Consider the following 21916-nt stretch of genomic DNA (forward strand, 5'->3'; position numbering starts at 1 on the left):
TATAATTAATTCTTTAGATTCTTTCAAAGATTGTGTTTAATGCTTGTAATTTGTTTTAGAACTTTATTGTTGTGAATTAAAGATTAGATTAGCGTAACTGATTCGTGTTGGTTCGAGTGATTAGGAGCTCGTTCTCTTGAGGAAGATCTCAGATTTGAAAAATTAGATACTAGTAATTCGTCTCGACTTGGATTAGTTTGAGCTCAATGCGATTAGATCCTGAGGATCTCGAACCGAAATCGAAAATAGATTTACATAATTTAGCCCTTAGCTACAGGTCAGGTTGTGCTGTTATTTTATCAGGCTTTTTAGTTTGGAGGATAACTGAGATTTTATATAATATATATGAATATTTGTTTGTAAGAAAATAATTTGCAATGTTGTTTTGTATAATATAGATTATAATGCAATTATCCATCCATGTAATTCTCAAAGTAAATGTTTGTGGTATTCGGTTTTCTAACAAGCTTGTTAAAGAAATTAAAATTTATGTTTGAGATGTGTGTCAAATAACAACATCTAGGATGAAAACGACAGCATTTAAATGTTTGTGCATGGTTACTAGTTTACTTTTTCGAGTGTTCCTACCAGTACATCGGAACATACTAGTCGAGAAGCAGTGCTTCATGTCAAATTTGATTGTCTGTTATTATGACTGTACTGACATGGGCTTAGGTAGGAAATTAAATCTATGTAGTTTTGAGAATTGCAACTCGAATCAAACTAATCGCAGCTGTAGCAAATGAGAAAAAGCTATATATAGAAGATATCTTGAATATATGTGTGGTACTGCTAGTAAAAGCGAGATGACAGCTACAGAAGCTTCTTGTTTGAGTGTGTGACTACTTGCTGACAGAACAATTTTAACCCTTTGACTTCAAAAAGGCATAGTTTTGCTATTTGACATAATTTCTGGAATATATTGTGTTGTGTGCCAGATATACTTCTATATAATTTTATTGAACATATATTTAGTAGAGCTTTTATACAATCACAATTAACATCAGTCATCACATTGTTAATACAAAACTTACATTATATTTACATAGCCTATGTTTTTTGTCTAAAATGAGCTTGTATATATTTTACTAAATGTTTGTTCTTTGTTCAAAATTATTTTCCAAGTCAAACTTATAAAGTAACAGTATAATTTGCTTTGGTTTTCTTGTATATACTCTTCTATTATGCACTATAGCACTCTACCATCCAACCATTTTGGGTATCCAAAACACAATTGGGCAAAATGAAGCTTGGTATTCTACAAGCCCTCTAGCCAAACGCCCTAGATACGAAAGTGGAAGCAATTTGCCTATATATCCACAGAGGCCAGGAGAGAAGGATTGTGCCCACTATATGCTCACAAGAACCTGTAAGTTCGGAGAGAGCTGCAAGTTTGACCATCCTATTTGGGTTCCTGAGGGTGGAATCCCAGATTGGAAAGAGGTGACTTTTTATTGTTATTATTTATGCCTATTAATATTATATCTTATTTTATAGTACATTTACTACTGGTTATTGCAACATAGCATGTATCCGCACTATTTTATATTTACACAAAATTATAGAATTGAGCATATATGAATATATGAGTGCTATATTATATATTAGTTTCACCTGGACTATTTCATTTTATTACACTTGTCATAAAATTCTTGATATCTATGTATGTCAGTGTCCAACAGTGTATGAAGAAGTATTTATAAATTTTGATAGAATAAAAGTGGTGCATATATGTCCCGTATGATAGTACAATTGTAGCATTCTACAAAAAAGTACAGTTGTTGTATATCCTCTTCTTTCTTAATGGAGTTCTTTTTTCTAATACAATAATAATAGCAGTACAGCTATATAAAAATTTAAAACTAATAATAATAATAAGAAAGACTAATAACTAGACCGAACATCTCAACACTGTGCCTCAAGTTGGAGCATGTAAATCATATGCACATAGCTTGTTATAATCATAACTAGCTTCAGACCTGGAGTACTTATGAGAAACTCGTAAAGGCATATATTACTTGGTTACTTGAACAAACAAAAGTAATAGAGAAATTTCCTGATAAGATGTTATGGGGGATATAATGGAAATTCACCTCTATATGATTAGTCCTCTCATTAAAAAGTTGAGTTGGATGCAATATGTAAGGCAGCTTGATTGTCACATTTGAGTTGCATCTATTGTACTTCCTCGAACTTCAATTCTTGAAGCAAATATTATAGCTGTGTACATATATTGGTTGCCCATGGCTTAGTAATCTGCTTTTGTGCTTGACCTATAAAAAAGGAGTCTATATAAGCCTAGAGATTGAAGATATCTTTTTTGTTTCCCTGAGTTCTTTTTGTATCTGTTGTTCAATGAGGTCAAATGATATTTTCTTGGTATTTTTTCATATTTTCCCTCATTCATTGCTTCTAATGAAGTTTCTTATGTCAGAAAAGAGTGTTGTCACATGATTGTTGTCAACTTTTTCACTTATTTGGAGTTGGGCTAGTTAATATATACCTATCTATGAAATGGTCATTGTAGTCAACTGATTAACAATGTTACAACGATTTTATTACTAAGTTGTGAATCTACTTTTGTTCTAGTAGTACCCATGGTAGTTAAAATCGCGATCCCGCTCGTGGGATCGCACGATTTTACGATTTACAAGAGCTAACCCGTGCTTGATCTCAACTCGTGCTCGACCACTGTGGAATCGAGTGAAATCGCCGTGTTGGAGCGTAAGATCGACGGAAACGACGAGCCTGCCGTGCTCTTTTATCTTCTGTAATCCCATTTCTCTATTTTTGATCCATTTCCCGTTTCTCTCTCTTCACTTTCCATTTCTCTTTTCTGTATTCTGATGCAAATGGGAGAAAGAAGGAGACGGCTAAGCTACTATTAGGGTTTGAACAAAGTGTAAAGGAATGGACTGGGTCAGGCCCATTTGTGCCTATCTGTGTAAGGAGGCCTGTTAGCTATAGGTCTCTAATCCTTTCTTCTTTCTTTTATAAACTACTTTTTTTAAATATAAAAACATCTGATCTCTAAATCAGTTTATTGACCATATTAACTATACTAAAACATATAATTACCTAGAAGAAAAATAACATTTAAATAAGTGAAGCTTTTGAAATTATCTATATTGGATACTATTTATCTATTTAAAATCTTAATATATAGTAACATATATATATATATGAATTTTTGTGTATATATATTGTTAAGTAGGATCTTACGAGTCGTGCTACGATCCTATATTTACGATCTTTGACTCCTCTCCCGATCCTAAGTAAAATCTCGATTTTAACTACCTTGGTAGTACCCAGTGCCCTTGAAGTTTAAGTTCGGTGTGAGAGATTATGTGTTTAAACTTTAAAAAATGCATGGACAGTTTACTTTTATGCTAGGATAACAACTGTGTTCCAGTTGTTTCATGTATTGACCTAAATATGGCAGCTGTATCTGGGTTTTTTTTTATTATGCTTATATTTTCTAATTTGTCTATATTGGCAAAAAAATTGCCACAAAGGTGAAATATAATCATCTAGCAAGTTTAATTCATAAATATGAAGTGGTTTTACTAACTCATTATGACTATGACAAACATGGTCGGTTCATGCCTGATTTAGGTTCCAGATGTTACAAACGAAACTCTTCCCGAGAGACCAGGAGAACCAGATTGTCCAGTGAGTGGAATTTGCAAATATTCATTTTCCTCCTCTTTTCCTTTGATGCATTTGGCATTTTCTAAGTCTTTTCAATTCGAATACACTGCAGTACTTTGTTAAAACTCAGAGATGCAAGTTTGGTCCAAGGTGCAAGTTTAATCATCCAAAGGTTTCCTCTGAAAGTGCTGGTGTTTCTGACTTACCTGATAGGCCGTCAGAGCCCCCGTGTGCGGTTAGATATTCATCTTTTACATTCACATAATACATCATTTATCTATGGCTTACTTCATCCTTTATATTTATGCAGTTCTATGTGAAAACTGGAAGATGTAAATTTGGTGCTGCATGTAAATTCGATCACCCGAAAGATATCCAGATTCAGCTGTCAGGTGAACTGAGTCATACTGCTGAACAGACACAAACAAGTTTTATGATGGAGGGGGCAACAGTAGATACGCAAACAACTCTTACATCTCCACTATTTCAAAATAGTAAAGGGCTTCCTGTTAGACTGGTATTAATGCTCTACTGAATCTGTTAGTGTACATTCTCTGTTCATACAAGGAATGCCTTGGACCAATTTTTCATAATTCAAGTCTTCCCATTTATTCCGTTATTCTCTGGCTGTATATGCTGTTTTGGACTGTTTACAACAGTATGGTGCCTGTGACACTAATTGGTAATCATAGCAGTGGAAATTATGGTTTTCAATTTGCCTGAGCAGATTGGTTTTCTCTGGCTTTGCAACTCAGGCCTTTGCCAGGTTGCAATCTCTGTAACTAAAAACTATTATTTTTTAATCTTCAATGTTTTTAAAATAATCTATGATGCACATAAAGTACTAGTCGATTACGAACATTTCATCTGCTAATTCATTGCCTTCATTATTTTTAAATATCTGGATTTTCACTGAACAAATCTCTTCTTTCAGGGGGAAGTGGATTGTCCATTCTACATGAAAACTGGCAGGTAAGTATTGATATATCGTTATTTGTTTTTCAATAGAAGTTTTCAGTTGATTGTAGCTCCCTAAAACTTTGGCATTTACATAACCAGTTGCAAGTATGGTTCCTCTTGCCGCTACAATCATCCTGACAGGACAGGTATGTGTATGTTATCGCTTGTTCATACTTTTTCATATTTCATAAATAACCATTTCAAATGCCTGTACTTTGGTGCAGCAATTAATCCGCCTGTTGCTGCATTAGGCCCTTCTGTCTTGGCATCCTCAGCTGCAAATCTGAATATTGGACTTATAAATCCTGCTGCACCTGTTTATCAAGCCTTTGACCCGAGGCTGTCAAACCCAATGGTAATGTTGATTGCCTACACCTCTTTGATGGAGTCTTCTTTTTATTTAAATAAATAGGATGTTAGTATCGGAACCTGGTACATGGGACTGTCACATAATAGATTGAATCTATTGGTATTAACACCTGGAATATGGAACGCGGCGGTTCCCATTTAGTGCGCTATGAGGAGGGTAAATGTACATAATAATATTGCAGGGCTCCCACCTGGAAAATGGAATGATAATAATATTTTTGTAACTTACATCTTTCAATCTGAGCGAATATTAAGTAATTGATTGTGGTTATATGTCGGTTTAGTGTGAACTTTGGTTATTCTCATAGTGTTCACTTTTTTATATTGCTTGCCCCTTATAGATATTCGGGTTTTGTGCTTGAATATATGTTTTATGTACATGTCCAAACTCTTTCATTTCTCTTTTCTGTCGCTGTAGCCTCAAGTCTCTTTTCTGTTTGTTCTTAGAGCCTTTTAGCTTCACTTTCTTCATAATTGCAGTTTCCTCAAATTCAAATTCTTAGTTTTTGGAGTCACATTTGTCTGTTTGTTATGCTCATCCACTACATTTTATGTGTGTAACAAAGATAAGTAAATGTTTGAGTCTTTCAGAAGTGAATGCATCCTTTTTGTTTACTCTCAAGAACCCAGGAGGACTACTTTTGAACTCGTTTAGCAGAACTAATAATTTAATTCTGAATAATATTTGTAGAAAGAAGAGTATTATCATCTTAGGAAAGTAGCCATTCTTAAATTATTGTGAATTGTGTTTCCATAAGGTACCATCATAGATGAACATACTTAAAAGCTAATGTATCTCATGCATGTAACTTGTTTTCCAGTCTCAGCTGGGAATGGCAGAAACTACCTATCCTCAGCGACCCGGACAGATTGAATGTGATGTAAGTACTTGTCTTAAGCTCCAATCATATTAAGATTTCAGCTTCCAATATGCATTTGAAGTGCCTTGTCTGTGTAGCTTTATTTGCTTGAGTTATTTTGTGTTAAATACTTAAATTAGAAAATTTAGGTAGGTTAGTCTTAATATTTGTTCCATGAAAAATTGAAACTAGGTTGTAATATTGTATCTAGAACAGCATAGAGTGATAATTTGCGATTTCTTTTTGCTGGAAAGAAAATGAAGAAATAATTGTGAAATAATATAGGTATGATGTAAATCAGAAAATTGTTGTGGTGGAGTCTTGGTTCAAATGTAAAAGCTTTGCCAGAACAGTGATAAGTTGATTAAAAAAGGATGATAAGGAAATTTTTGACTACATAAGTGCTCGCATTTAGTGTATTTTCATTCCCTCATTGTTCTTAATCTGCAAAAACAAAATAAAAAACTGTAACATAAAATATTGATAGAAGTTAAATGATTCATTTTCAGTAATTTTCTTCATAATTTTTTACTAGTATAGATAATTTACGTACGTATCATTTTTGGGTTGTTAAAATTCTTGCATATTATATATTTCGAAAATAAATATGTATGCAATCCTCGATTTGATGCAATCTAATCTCAACCTTGAATTACACCCAACACCCCTTGTCAGCTCAAGGACTGGTTCATTTTTCAAAATATTGACTCTTAGTAAATGAGAATGTTGCTGGAGCATCAAGCTAGCTTATATTATTTGCTTTACTTTGTGTATGAACCAATAACCTATGCCTAAAATATCTTATGTCCACTTACGGTTTTATTAATGATTTACTATGCAGTACTATATGAAAACTGGCATATGTAAATTCGGGGAAAGGTGCAAGTTTCATCACCCAATTGACCGCTCAGCACCATCACAACAAACCGTTAAACTCACTCCTGCAGGATTACCTAGGAGAGAGGTAAGCTAGATCTTTTCGTATGCATTTTGCATTTTTATGTAAAATCCTTTCATTAAATAAATTATTTCGGTATCTTCTTAAAAAGGTACAAGTTATATCAAGAATGATGTTGGTTATAGTTTTAAGTTTTGACTTTTTTTCAATCTACTTAAAGTTTCTTGCGCATTGCATATTTCCTTTGGTGGATGGTTATCAAGTCAATCTCAGTAGCCAAGCAAGTGGTTCTGGTGCATTATGTCCTTGTAGCCATAGAGTTCAGCTTTAAGTAGAATGACTCATAAGGTCTATTAAAGGATTTTCTGTTCGAGTTTAAGTGGTTCATTAAACTGTTGTCATATTGACAGGGTGCAGTGATTTGTCCATATTATTTGAAAACCGGCACATGCAAGTATGGTCCAACCTGCAAGTTTGACCACCCACCACCTGGAGAAGTTTTGGAGATGGCAAAATCACAAACCAATGGAGGGGATGCCAAAGACAATGAAAATGTATCTGCTTCTGCTTAGTACTAATACGTATTGAAATCTTGCATGGAATTTCACTTTCTATTTTATGAGCATATTTTCACCTGTTTTTATTTCATATCATGATTTGAACAGCTTTGGTAGAAGACTTATTTTCTTCCTTTAATCACTAATCTCTCACTTGACTTGTATGTTGTGCAATTCAATGGCTAGTGCAAAATACAATTCAATACTAGCAATTTGTAGTCAATTAACACTAGTAAAATCTTAATACAGTCATTATCTTTTGTACTAATAATTGTTGTGTTAAGTTGGTACTGGAAAAGTGACGTGAAGTGAAACTAATTTGTGCTGCGCACTTGCTGCACACCCTCATGGACCGGCCTGGGCCCAGGACCTCGTGCGCATACATGAGTGCTTCACGCTCATTCTGTAAGGTTCTCTATGACCCCATAATGCCTCACTTGTCCCTAACTATCACTGGTATTTTTCTTTGGCCCTGTCTTAAAAAGAAATAAAGTCCTTAAATAAGTCAGATGTGCCTTCTAATAGAACATTTTTATTCCTTTTCCTCGCATCTTTTACATTCATTTGAGAAACAATTTTACATGAAACCATTACAAGCCCAATAAAAGCCCAATTACAAGCTCAGCAACTATAATGTGTAACCCAAACAATCTTTTCTCCTTGCATAAAGCATCGTTCTTCTGCGTGATACTGCTTGTCTGGCCTCTATCTGCAGACCCATAATTAAAACATGAATGATACTTAAAATAGTTTCTTATTTACTAATCATCACAAAGAGTTACTCATTATTTATAAAAGAATTAATAGCAAAATATGTCATTAATTTACCAGATGGGTTTGGTGCTGGACTTGTGCCATCTTTGCTAGAGCTTTTGTTCAATTGATAAAATATTTGAGCCTCTGTTGATTTAGGATCAATATGCAGCAGCTCTGCTTCCATTAAAAATGATCAACATAATTGAATTCATATTTCATATCATTGCCAAGACCAATTGACTGAATGACTTGGGAAATAAAATACATAAAATAGGAAATCTAATGAAGGATGCATTTTTTTGAAATTATTCTTAATAAAGTCACTTTTCTTTTTCAGGTAACATTTTTTGAATTATCATATTCTCAGGATAATTATAAAGCATAAACTATTTATTCTTACAAAAAAAAGAAGCTTCTTTCAGTAACTTTTGATCAACGTTAGATTAAAAATTGATTTAGTTAAATATAAATAGTTTATGCTTTATAAGCAAATCTATAAAAAGTTAATAATTTTTTATACAAATGTTTCGGGCATTTTTAAAAATAAACTGGCCTAAATCAATTAAATTACTATTTTAATGAATCAAGTTTTTTATGTATATTTTATTTAATGCACATCAATATATTAAATATAATGAGTAATTGATATCAGAGAAAAATTTGTATGGAGATACATGTTACACGTCATATTTGGAGATAATTACATTTTTGTTATTTTTTATGTTATCATTTAAGATTAAATTTAACTGAAATTAAAATATTAATATATTGACAGGATCTTATTGTTTGTCTCTAAATAGTTTCGGCTTTACCCAAGTGTTTCTCCATCATTATACTCAATTAATGAACCAATATTAGAATTTGAGTAACATTCAAGCACGTTAAGCTAGAGTGTAAGTTCACGTTAGAGGAGATTTAGATTTTTTTTTAGTTAATTCAAATCACTTTTTTAATAATAACTTTGAAATACACTTTTTTTTGTCAAAAGTTTTAGATAAGGAGAATATTGTGCAAGGGGGTAAATCTGTGAATCTAACTCAAACTATCAATTTTGATTTGAAATCCAATTTCTAACCAGTCTAATAATCCATAATTGTAATTAGTTCTAAACATAAAAGTTAAAACTTACCAGGGCACTTTGAAACATTGGCAGGGTCATTGCACACATTTGGGAGGCTCAAAGCTAAAGTTGCATTAATCTGTAAACTACCAATGTCTGGATCATTACGATCATTTATAATAACACACAAACATTTCTTGTTGGTCATGAGAACTTGCTTAAGGCCACTACAACAAGTTGGTGTAGGAGCCTTTGCTTCATTTGAGACATAAGGAAGACATGTTGCTAGCCCTGCTAATTGCTCTGTGCATTCTTCTTTGTCCTTTGATGAATCTGCCATTGCATTTCCAACTACAATTGATGCTAGCAAGAGGAAGTATACTAGGGAATTTGTGTTGTAGTACCACATTTTTTGTAGTGGTGAATTGATTGAAGAGAGAGATGGGAAGTGATTGAAGTAGTGTGAGGTTGGAAGTGCTTAAATATTGGCCTAGTGGTATGGTGTTGGTGAATAATGTCATTGATTATATATAGAGATGGTTTAATTTTATATAGTAATCAATGATGCCTAAATATTATTCTCACCTTTAAATGGGTTTTTACATTTTCTATTGAATCACACATGCTTATGAAGTAGCACTGAGTTTCAAGTAAATATGCTGCAATGATGGGGAATGTGACTAACAAGTAACAATCTACTTCTAATTTCAATTTGTAATCCATTTCTCCGTTTTAAACTAAATTATAAACTAATGTATACCTTTTAAAAGTATAATATTGATACAATATTACTATAAAAATTTATATACAATCAATTCATCATCTATTATTTATTTATATTACTTATAGTTAAGAATTAATAATAATAAAAAATAAATGATACAACAAAACTGTACAAAACTCATTATAATATTGGAATATATATTTTTCTAAGCTTTTAATTTGGAAATGCAAGAAAGCAGTAGTGTGGACATATATAAGTTATAACTACTAAATTGCACTAACTTAGTGCGTCACTTCACCAACCAAGTGGATTGGAATAGCCAATGATGCATTGGAATAATTGGTGGCTTCATGTGGCAAATGTGGATGACAAGTGGCTACAGAACATGACTTCATTATCCCCTTCTAATGACATCATTAAAAGCTTCATAGCTTGCACTCTTGCAGACACAAAATTTCTTGCACTCATTATTCTTAGTTAGTTGGTGGGTTGCTACTACCAGAGTGTATATTCTAAGTAACAATTATATCCTAAATTTTAGTAAAATTATATAAATTATCTACTACTTTTTTACAACTACTCAACCCTTTTAATTTATATTCTCTCATTATAGTGATTATCTCTGCTTGAGAAAAAATTGTAATCCTTTAATAAAAAATGTGATAAATACAATTAAGTTAAATAAAATATTGTATGTTGTAGAGATAAGTCTAAATAATTTACAAGCCAATGTATCTTCATTATTTTTTGTTACAAAATGCATCAACAATTCTAAAAAATGTTGTTTAGATTACTATTATGTTATATTGTAACGAACAAAAAATAATAAAGATATATTATTTTCTATATTATTTGGACTTGTCTCTACAATATATCATATTTTGTTTAACTTAATTACATTTTTTCATATTTTTAGTTTAAAATATTACACTTATTTATCATATAGAGACGATTAGTATAATGAAAGTATATAAATTAGAATGACTTGTGTAAAAAAGTAAGAGTTAATTTATATAATTTTACTAAAACTTATATGACGTAAATGTAATTTACTCTCTATACTACTAATAGTAACAAATTTAATATATACATATCCCAGTTTATTTTGAGTTTAATATTTATCTACTGCCCATATAAAGATTTATATAGAAACAAATTAATATTTAATATTGTTTTGTATTATTTTTTTAATAATTAATGATATGAAAACATAAATAATACAACATAAACTACAAAATGTTTGCCTTGATTTTAGTAGCCGCTCCATGTGTCCCACTACTAAAACTAAGTTCCAAAACTACGGTAGGTAATAGATTTGCAAAAAAAATAATTGTAATTTCAGTAATATATTAGCACCTTCCATTTTCTATATTTGTCCTTCAACAGAGATATATCTCTGTGACTAGTGGGGAGAGAAACAGAAAAGAAAAACAAAAAAACAATGGGTGTGGTTATAATTGACGGCACCACCGTTCGTGACTTCGTTAACGACGAAACCCAATTCACAAAAAACATCGACGACCAATTCACCGCCCTAGACCTCAACAACGACGGCGTTTTATCACGCTCCGAGCTCCGCACTGCGTTCCAGTCCTTGCGGCTCATCGAGACCGACTTCGGCATCGACGTGGCCACCACACCGGAGCAGCTCACGCGCCTCTATGACTCTATTTTTGAACAGTTTGATGTTGACGGCAGCAACACCGTGGACCGCCACGAGTTCGGGTCGGAGATGAAGAAGATACTGCTTGCTATTGCTGATGGGTTGGGATCTTCTCCTATTCAGATGGTCCTTGAAGATGACAGCCATGGCCTTCTACAGAAAGCTGCTGATCTCGAAGCTTCCAAGACCGCTGCCGCTTGACCTCCGTCGCTCATGGCGGCGCTTATTTTAGCATTCTGTTATCTGAGTTTCGATGCTTTGTTTGTGTATGTGTACTGTATCCAGAGAGGGTATTTTCTTAATGATTATAATCACATAATAAAGTATCTACTTATATTGTATTATGATATAACTTGTATCATTAAATTCATTCATTGTTTAATATGTGTTTTATTTTATTTTTATAATAAATTTTAAAATGAAAAATCATATAGAAAAATGAAAATAAGACACATACTAATAATGAATGAATTTAAAGAAATAAATTATTACTAATTATATTACTTATTTTAAGAAAATAAATGGAAAATTTAAAAATAAAGCCAATTCAATCCTAGGTACATGATAAAGCATTGAAAGGTATGATTTAGAAGAGTAAAGAATGATTTTTCTTTTCTTTTTTGTTTTTTCCTTAAATGATATATAGGATAGAATATCACTTGGTGGCAAAGTGGCAATGAATTATTTGGTTCTGGATGCTTTTCAATCTTGTTACCCTAACTCCTACCACTAAAATACCTTTTGCATTAGGAAGTTTGATAATAATATTAAATTAATTTTTTTAATTGCTAGATATTTTTTTGTTAATGATTATATATTTTATTATTGAGATTCCTTCTCTCTATTTTCACTCAATTGGTAATTTAACCCAAAGACATGTTCATCAAGCCATTTAACCCCTATTCAGTCATCAGCGTAGGAGCACCCTGTGAGCACTGCTACTTTGACTGGTCTTTTCTCCTAATATTTGTCCACCATCAGGGACCTAAGGATCCAAAATCACCACTTAGAACACCTCCTACATTAACCTCAATGAAGCCCTTGTGTGATTAGTCCATCACAATTGTTGTTCTTAATAAAATAAAAATAATTTTACTTTGTTAGTATTATTTTGTGAATTTTGTTCTTAAATAAGAATAATTTTTAGCTAAAAGAAAGTGAGAAGAGAATTCGAAAATTAAGCATCAATAGACCCAAATAAAAAATGATGTTTGTCATTGTGAAAAAATGTAGATGTTATTTTTATTTCATAAGAAGTTATAATAAATTATAAAATAATGTATGAAATCCAAATAAGAATAAATATTGGGTCATGCTCATAGGGTTGCAGCCCACCCACATGTTTTGGGTGGGCAAGACATGAAAAGTGTGTTTATAAGTCGTAAAATGTTCGTCCAACATGTCCTTTTCACCATAGACATTTCAAACGGACGAACAAGGTAGCTAATGAACATCAATGAATAGTGCAATAAGAAATTTGATGGACCAAATATGACATAGTAATTCATGTTCTCACCACTTGAGTACAATGTACCAATTTTCCAAAATACAATATCTTACCAATCAACAGCATGTCCGGCTTATGCAAAACTAGGTGTTATGTTTTGTGTTTTGAATCTCATTGTCACACTGTGCATCTATGTAATCTCAAGTATGATAACATGAATATTGCGCGGTTCAATAGTGAAATAAAAAATAAGAAACAATATATATTATTTTACAATGTTTCATGTACTAGATCATTTTAGTTTTTTTTTTATTTAGGGCAACTCGTAAGTCCACCTTACCAATATTTAAGACGAACATGACATAATATTTCATATCCTATTTAAAAATGGACATATTTATATCTGTCCTAATTTTAATGGGCATGGATATGGGGACCATCAAGTTTACACAATTTACCATCATAGTTTAAATCTTTTTTATATATTATAATAAAGGGTATCACTTTATCATAGTTAAAATTATTTTTTCTACATTCTAGTCAACAACAATTGCAATGATTTATAAAGTAATTGGAAAATTATAGTGTGGTTGGTTAGCAAGATCACTTTATGTAATATTTTTGTTTTCATATGAGTTGTATTTTATGTGAGATGTATTTAATAAATAAAATAAAATGGACTATGAATTTAAAATTTTTGAGATATTTTAATGCTCGCTTAAAAAACTACATAACCTGTAAACTATTATATTTGGTTCCTGCTTTTTGAAATAACACTTGAACAGTATTGCACTAATGCACTCTATAACTGAAAGCACTCTTGTGCTATTTAATATGTTTCGTGCATGTAGTAAAGTTGCCCATTTATACATGATCAGATATCCAACCTACCATCACAGCTTCAACATGGGCAATTATCAGGTAACATTTTAGTTCATCACTTCCCACCTCTTCATTTAATGCCAACTAATGCTATTGCCACTTCGCATTGGAGGTTGGTACCAGATATAAAAGATATTAGAGTTAGAATTTTCTCAATTAATAAAAAATAAATGATTTAGAAAATAAAACTAAATAAAATATTTAATGATACATTTATTATTTTAATTATAATGAAATTATATTTTTGTTATTAAAAATAAAAGAAGAAATATATATTTGTTTAATTTTTAGCAATGGAGATGATCCATGTTCAAGTTAAGATCGGAAGAACACTCTCATATAAAAAAAATAAGTTGTTATTTTTCCTTTTACTTTTATATTTAAGAATAAAAGTGTCATCGTTTTAGTTGAACACTAAATTCAACACTCTTTCCTTCCAGTTAAGGGTGGAAACATGCCAGACCAGGCCAGACTTTACCTTAAACAGGCCCAGCCTATATAGCACATAGGAGCCTGGGCCTGACCTGTTAGTCTGTTTAAAAAAAATTTCAAAGCCTAGGTCTGGCCTGTTTAAAAGTCTGGTCTGGCCTGTTAGCCTGTTTAAAGGCCTATTATACTATATGCTCATGAAATAGGCTATACCACGTGTAGATTTTAATGGGCTTATAGGCTTATTTTTAGTTAGGCCCATCTAATTCTAATAATTAAATTATAATTTTATATACATTTTTATATTAATATTACACATATATAATAATATTGCTTATATTAAAATAGTATAATTTCAACATTCTTATATAATATAGCTAAATAGGCCGGCTTGTTAGGCTTTATAGGCCTTTTAGGTGGCCTAAAGTCTGGCCTGTTAAGCTAAATATGCTTTTTAGAAAGCCTGAGCCTGACCTGTTCGTGAAAAAAGCCTGACCTGACATAGCCTGTTATAGGCCAGGTAATAGGCCCCTGATAGGCGGTCTGGCATGTTTCCACCCTTACTTCCAGTTTTTGGCTCACATAGATAAATATCTTAGTTCAATCAACTTTTTTGGAAATCTATACAATATACAACTTGCTAAAATAGTTTATTCCAAGCAACCCAACATTTTGGCATACATAAGAGTTTAAAGGTTTTGCATAAGGTTTATACTAGGAATGTTTGAATTGGAAAAAGACTAGGAGTGTTTGAATAGACAACACTTTTTAAATGTTGTTAACAGAATAACAATGTTGATATATACTGCTGGAACTAAAATGTTGTAGCCAATTGTGTTTTTCAATTCTAGCTCTGTCACATTAGTGCATTACTGTGATTTCATTTCACTGCACATATATTTTCTTGCAAATTTACACAACTTTCCTGTACCTTACTCCATCATACCCTTCACATTTCTTGTGCATTAATTGTAGTTACCTCATTTATATCACATTGCTATTGCTATTATAGACATCGATCTGAAGCATACTAAAACATCAATTAATGAAGAATCTAAGAACAAGCATGGGATTCTACTACCTTTAGACCCAAATGACTTAAGAAGATGATGGAATGATATTAATCATGTAAAGAAGTGCCACTACTTATATTTTCTCATGACTTTTTCTAGATTTATTCAATCTTTATAAGAAGACCATAAAAAGGAATAAAAGTAAAACTTATGAAGCACTCTAGCATAATAATGATTAAGAGTACGTTAAAGAAGACTGTATAGTATTACAACACTAAACTTTTTTTACCGAACATCAATAAAATTAGTAATATATTATATTGTATTTTATCTTAATCTAACATTTCGTTGAATTATAAGATATGGTATATGAAAAAATATAAATAAAAAAAAGGAAGAAACGAAAACTAACAATATTGGCAGACATTTAAAACAAGATATAATATATATGGATTCTACTCTACGTTGGAATGATTCTATAAATAGAGAAAGAACATAATAGGAGATTAAAAAAATGAAATATTTTGGTTTTAGCAACAGAACATTTTGCTACATCTTATTTTGTCCAAGCGTCAATTGCTCATGAAACAATATGCATGAATATGGAAACTTTACGTTAAATAACAACAAATACAAATTATGTTATATATATATATATATATGGAAAATGGAAAACATAGGTTGCTTCAAATTCATGTTATGCCCCACATGTCCCCTATATGCATGGAGAAATCACGGTTTATTAGTCCTTGGACAATAACATTTCAGAAAGCACATTAATTTGACTAAAGTTGCAAATGTTTTAAACTGTTATTGTGGCATTTAAGACATTAATAATCTAAGGGGAAGAATGTTAACCACCCACTTTATTTAGTTCTTAACTAGATATTTATGTACTAGCAATGAATTAGCAGACCCTCCTACACCCACCTTTCAACCACCAACACTCACCAACTATAAGTTGGCAAATCATAAATTAAAAATAGCAACACTTTTTTACATAATCTTCTTCTTTTTTCTTCATAGGTGTAATATTTATGTACTACAGTGTAAAAATTTATACACAATAATTATTCACCATTCATTTGTATTACTTTTATTTAAGAATCAATCATAATTAATAAATGGTAGGGATATAATGATAAAATAAAAAACTCTTACTGTGTATATATCTTTTTCTCTATTTTATATAATGTACTAATTCTCTATTTGATAAACGTGTGCAATGTCAGAATCCTGTGAATTGAGGGAATAAAAGTTTGCTTAGACAATGAGATCCATAACTGAAAACTATAATATTATGTCAAATGAATGTTCCAATACTACCACAGGAAAACTATGGTCTCAACTATATAGTGCTACAAAATTATCTCAAGTAAATAAGGAACATACTAAAATGGAATTGCTGTTAGATCTAACCAACACAAACAGTGTAATCTCTAGGTGAGACTTGAAATCTACCAGTTCCAGAATCTTGTAGTGCATAAAAGCTATGGCTCAAAGATAAAATGATCCCATTTCCTGGCCCACAAAATTATTCAGATTCCTTTGCACCTTTGGAAATTTCAATTCTGGGGTACTATTACTAACATGAATTTTGATGGGGTCACTGATTGGATAAAGAGCTTTTTTGTTTATCAGATTCCTTGTCTTTCCACAGCAGAAAAAGTGATAGACCAGCTACAAATTCTTTGGAAGCACATGGTTGATTGTGAAAGAATCTTCTTAATCTCCTCATAAAAAATTAGGAGCCAAAAATGGGTGTCATCACAGAAATTCCTAGTGTCATTCTCCATGTCACAATCTTGCTTGTATTACCAAACATTATCTCAAACATGTCCAAAACCAAGTCAGTAACATAGGAGACAAATTTTTTATCTTGAAATAGAAAGCTTCAGTTTCAAGCTATAATTCCAAAGTGGCCTATGCCTTCAATAAACAGATAAATTTCGTATAACCTCGACGGCTTCTAGCATGCAACTTCTTCAAGCTTCTTAAGGACTTGCTTTATGTTAGGTCTTAGTGAGGGTGAAGGGGAGCAACAAGCCATAGCAAGTTGAAAAAATTTGAGAATGCATTCTTCTGAAACCGGAATTCTATCATCTCTGCCGTTTCTGAGAAGAATGACCGGATGGTATAAATCGGAAATTCTTTGTCCAAGGACAGCATTTCTCATGAAATTCGGTAAATCGAAATCCTCATCAGGAGTAGGGTGTTCATTGATTGGTTCCTTTCCTGAAAGTAATTCCAGCAAGATTACACCAAGACTATATATATCAGACTCTTCACTGGCATCTTTCATTTTGATAAGCTCAGGCGCCTTATAACCCTGAGCAGCTGAACTTTCGAGCATTTCTTGTCCAGCAGTAGGATTCAACAGAAGATGGAGGCCTGAATCTGAGATGTATGGATGGTACGAGCGATCCAAAAGGATGTTTTTCGACTTGAGATTTCCATGTATAATAGGCTTCTCCTGCCCTGTGTGAAGATGCTCCAATCCCTTGGCTATACCAAAGGATATTCTGTATATGTTACACCATTTGTAACATTCTCCATTTCTATCTGATAAAGTGAACATCAATGATCAATAGATAAGAAAAAAATTCAATTTTTTTAAGGCATTCTCTAAGTTGATCACAAGCCCTTCTTAATTGAGATTTCAATTTTCCCTAACCCAACTAAAAGATACATTAATGAACATCAATGTCATCAAATTGATCAAAACATATGGGGATTAAAATTGAGTAAAAATAGAAACTTTCATCATTCTGCCACTAAAAAGGAAAACTCTTTCTTTGAACTTCAAGCAACTGCAAGGCTTTGAGAAACTGAAAATCACTTAAATTACTAAGATTAACAGTTAACACAAGTGATACCTAAAATAGATTAAGTGAAACATTTTCAAATATATTTGAGATCAAGTTTTGCCATGCCTTCTAGATAAGCATATTGATAAAATCAAGACACATCATCAAACTAACTTTCAAAGAGAAATAACATAATTCAAGAGAATCATTTACCTCTTATGAACTGAGTCAGATTCCCATGCCTATAGAAAGGATGAACTAAAAGCTTCTCAAACCTTGGCCCTGTGTAAAATCCCAGAAGAGGTACCAAATTGGGGTGCCTAATCCTTCCAAGAAACTGAATCATTTCATCCAATTCTTCAGCTTTTGTAGTACACAATGGTCTCAAAAACCTCAACAACCTAACTTTGTTGCTCCTTTGCAACAAAGCCTTATAAAGTGTCCCATAATTTGATTTTCCAATCACTTCCCCTGGAGCATCCAATATGTCACATATAGTAAGATCCTCACCATCTTCAAAAATCATCAAGTCCTCCTTCTGAACTATATCTTCTTCCTGCTTATTATGTTCCAAGCATTCTATGTCTTTTTCACTATCATGTTTTGATGTTCTCATCCTATATAAGAAGACAAAAAGTACAAGAATCACAAAAAATATAGCTGATGTTAGTCCAACAATTAAAATCAACATGTGGGCACTTATCATTCTCTCAAAAATCTGTTTTTTGTGAGAGAGTTGAGATAATGAGCAAGGAAAAAATCTAATTTTTCTGTGTTGTTGAAGGGGAAGAATAGTTAAGAGAGTACAAAAGCTGGAATGACAGAATGTGAATGCAAAGTGAGACAGATCTTAGCATGTGATGTGTTCTATCTAGACTTGACTCTTGTAGTCTTGTGCCATAGCTGATATAATGTGAAAGTACTAATTTGCCACAATAATTTTAGGTTCTAATTTTTTTATAATACAAAGTGTATTTGGAATGCACATGCACTTACCCTTTGAACAAGGAAAATTATAAAAAATTGTAATTTTATTTTATAAATTTTGGTGTGAAGTTATAAGTTATATATGTTTTGGATGAAAATAAAATTACATGAGAAGCAAGTAACTTTTCAATTAATTAGAGATTTGACTACTTTCATATTTTGCTTGTTGAGTTTTTAAAACTTATCCATGTGAATATCTTACAAATGATTATTTTTATATAAAAGTATTATTACAAAAATAACCTCAAACAGATAAGCTATACAGTACATATTATTAATTATGGAGGAAAAGGTTTAAGAATTGAGCTCAAATGACAATGTGGTTCATCAAAGCTTTAACTAAAAATGTCAATTGTATTTGTAATAATTAAATGTTGGATTTAGAGGCATAAGAACAAAGTTAGACTACTCGTCAAAAGTCCGTTATATTGCTCATTTACAATCTCTTACCTATGCAACAGCACAAATTAGTTTTTATTTTAAATCTATTTACTTATGAACCCCATGTTTAACTTATTTAAATTGAACTATTTTTAAAACGCTTATATATAACTAATAATTTATAGTATGTTTATGTAATAATAATAAGAAGAAAATGAGTTGTGGTGTATTAATAGTCTAAAGTACTTTATCTTTTTGGTGTTTAATCCATCCCTATATAATTTATCGTTCATATCTAAAATTGATTGATTCTTAAAGTTGAAAAAGTGGTTAAATTGAATGAATATTTTTGGTAAAAATTCATTTTAGCTTCAAATCATGATCATAATACCGCTATACCTAAATGAAACCTTTTTTATTTCAAATTTTTTTTATGTTGAAATTTAATATAATTAAAAAGAATTCCTTTATCATATTAAAGTTTGCCTTCAAAAGTCAATCTAATTTTTTCATAAGATAGGTGTTATATATATATAATATAACACTTATGAATTCCTTTTATATGAGGAGTGTATCACAAAATGAATAGTATACATCTTATATATCATGCTCATAGGATTTTTGTATTTAAGAAATATATATTAAGCTATGGACAAACTTCGGCAAAACAATTTGAAAAATTTTACATATCAATTTTTATTAAAGAATATGATTTATGGTAAAGATCGTTTGATCAATATAACTCATTTTATCTTATAATTTAGGTTTGACTGTTACTATGAACTAATTTCTCCTTATTCCATACTTATTATCAAAAATGAAATCTCTAGAAACAATGTTTTAATTAGTTTAAATCATCCACTCCATAGTTGTCTTTGAGGGAAATGAAAATACTATAAATCACATAACTTTTTATAGTTTAATAATTTTAAAATCTGGCTATGATAACCATTGCTCTTAGTTGAAGATTACAATAATTTTCAAGCTTATAGTCTATGAATGCAACCCCATTTAACATGGAGAGTTTTGCCACCTAGTGGTCCTATCTGAGTTATTACATCACTTTCTTGTTCAATTTTTATTGAAAAAAGGGTAGTTTAAATTTTCAACATTGGTTAGCCTTTCTCTTTAAATTCGATGCCCCTCATTAATGTAATAATTATATAAGTTAGAGGTACATATGGGTTGAGTTAAGAGATTTCATATAAAAATAGACCAACAATTAAACTCGATTGAGTTCGTTTTATTCAAACATTAGATATTTTGATTGAGACTAACCCATTGTTAATTAAATTGATAAAAATGGGTCATTCAATCTAATGTGTAGAATTATACAAAATAATAATAGTGATGGAGGGAGATCTGGAAGGACCCGAAATTGAAGGTGCTTCTTGTGGAAAGTGTCTTGAAACATTTGCTACTTTAATTAGTTCCACCAGATTTGAAAATATGCGCATCTATTTAGAAGTGGAAAGCAGATAGTAGAAACAATAGAAGGTGAAACACACAACTAAGGTTATTAAGAAAAATAAAACAACTCCAATGAAAATCATATTAATTTATAAGAATCGAACCATATGTGATTAGATTTTTACCTAAATCATTCTAGTAGTCGCTATGTCGGTTGGTTGTGGCACTTTTTCCAGGCTAAAATTCCCAAAGTAGCCATTGATATTGACATGGTTCACTAATGCCATGTCATTAATTAATGTGAGAACCAATCCAACTTGACAAATCAAGCTTTGCTCATTGTTCATGACAAATATAGTTGATTCTCATCTTCTGGCACTGATTGCGGTGATTAAATATGATGACAACCGAACCAGAAACATGATTGCCAAGTCTAATGCAAATCACATACTATAATAATAGCCGATATTCATACATGTGCAACTAACTTTTGAACCATAAATAATATTATTAGAAAGTTGTAAACAAAATTCCTTTTTAGCTACTATAGCAACAAGTATATTCACTCAATACTCTTGATTTCTTTCTAATAAAGTGGTCAAAATAATTATATTACTCTCTCTCTCCATTTTTCTCTCTCCCTCCCACGAAACTAAGCAAGCTAAAGTTAAATTATAATTTTAGTAAAATACGATCGATTAGGCTAGACTCTCAAAACTATTATATTGTGCTCATAATTGCTAGTGTAATTTAAATACTAGAGAGTACTTCACGAAACTGGAATCTTTAAGTTCCTTTTCATATCAACTTGCATTGAAATATGTGCCACTAAAAAACAGAACATTTGACATCAAGAAAAATAAAAACTGCATGTTAGAGAGAAATGGATTGTATTTTATAAATGGCACTGTTAAGACTATTATAATTCAACTTAGATATTGCATATTACCAGAGTACTAGACAAAACATGGTCTACATGAAATACCCATTGTAGTTGAAAAATACTAAAGCTGAATAAAGAAACACTTCATTATGGAGTAAAACATTGTTTAGGTAATTCTC

General features: G+C 31.5%; 4 protein-coding genes and 1 long non-coding RNA gene across 8 annotated transcripts in view; 2 read left to right on the forward strand and 3 right to left on the reverse strand.

Moving 5' to 3' along the window:
- The window catches only part of LOC109352005, a 19626-nt gene extending 14925 nt beyond the window's left edge, over positions 1–4701 (reverse strand). Inside the window, exon 1 of the long non-coding RNA XR_002108312.1 lies at positions 4691–4701. This is a non-coding gene — a long non-coding RNA (uncharacterized LOC109352005). The remainder of the gene's footprint in view (positions 1–4690) is intronic.
- LOC109352000 (zinc finger CCCH domain-containing protein 37-like) overlaps positions 1–7563 on the forward strand; it is a 7954-nt gene extending 391 nt beyond the window's left edge. The window contains exons 2-11 of one of the 3 annotated variants that reach the window (XM_019593757.1): positions 1196–1443; positions 3616–3672; positions 3764–3886; positions 3962–4168; positions 4586–4623; positions 4711–4757; positions 4836–4966; positions 5802–5861; positions 6682–6804; positions 7149–7563. In XM_019593757.1, coding sequence (XP_019449302.1) covers positions 1196–1443; positions 3616–3672; positions 3764–3886; positions 3962–4168; positions 4586–4623; positions 4711–4757; positions 4836–4966; positions 5802–5861; positions 6682–6804; positions 7149–7310 — 1196 coding nt within the window. In that variant the 3' untranslated portion in view covers positions 7311–7563. Of the gene's footprint in view, positions 1–82; positions 1444–3615; positions 3673–3763; positions 3887–3961; positions 4169–4585; positions 4624–4710; positions 4758–4835; positions 4967–5801; positions 5862–6681; positions 6805–7148 lie in introns of all 3 variants that reach the window. The other 2 variants (XM_019593758.1, XM_019593759.1) reach the window with 2 other exon arrangements.
- On the reverse strand, positions 7792–9672 carry LOC109352002 (protein YLS3-like). Its single transcript, XM_019593761.1, has 3 exons — positions 9181–9672; positions 8124–8225; positions 7792–8004 (listed from the first exon to the last, which is right to left on the reverse strand). The coding sequence occupies exons 1-3, from the start codon at positions 9518–9520 to the stop codon at positions 7886–7888; spliced, it is 561 nt and encodes a 186-aa protein (XP_019449306.1). The 5' UTR covers positions 9521–9672; the 3' UTR covers positions 7792–7885.
- Positions 11216–11828, forward strand: LOC109352004. Its single transcript, XM_019593762.1, has one exon. The coding sequence runs from the start codon at positions 11277–11279 to the stop codon at positions 11697–11699; it is 423 nt and encodes a 140-aa protein (XP_019449307.1). The 5' UTR covers positions 11216–11276; the 3' UTR covers positions 11700–11828.
- Positions 16453–18953, reverse strand: LOC109352333 (putative kinase-like protein TMKL1). 2 transcript variants are annotated; one of them, XM_019594268.1, is made up of 3 exons: positions 18290–18953; positions 17218–17831; positions 16453–17164 (listed from the first exon to the last, which is right to left on the reverse strand). In XM_019594268.1, the coding sequence occupies exons 1-2, from the start codon at positions 18780–18782 to the stop codon at positions 17239–17241; spliced, it is 1086 nt and encodes a 361-aa protein (XP_019449813.1). In that variant the 5' UTR covers positions 18783–18953; the 3' UTR covers positions 16453–17164; positions 17218–17238. The 2 variants fall into 2 exon arrangements, with proteins under 2 accessions (XP_019449813.1, XP_019449812.1); XM_019594267.1 differs by having other exon boundaries at positions 16453–17831.

This window comes from Lupinus angustifolius, chromosome LG07, assembly GCF_001865875.1.
Source record: "Lupinus angustifolius cultivar Tanjil chromosome LG07, LupAngTanjil_v1.0, whole genome shotgun sequence".
Taxonomy (NCBI): Eukaryota; Viridiplantae; Streptophyta; class Magnoliopsida; order Fabales; family Fabaceae; genus Lupinus; species Lupinus angustifolius.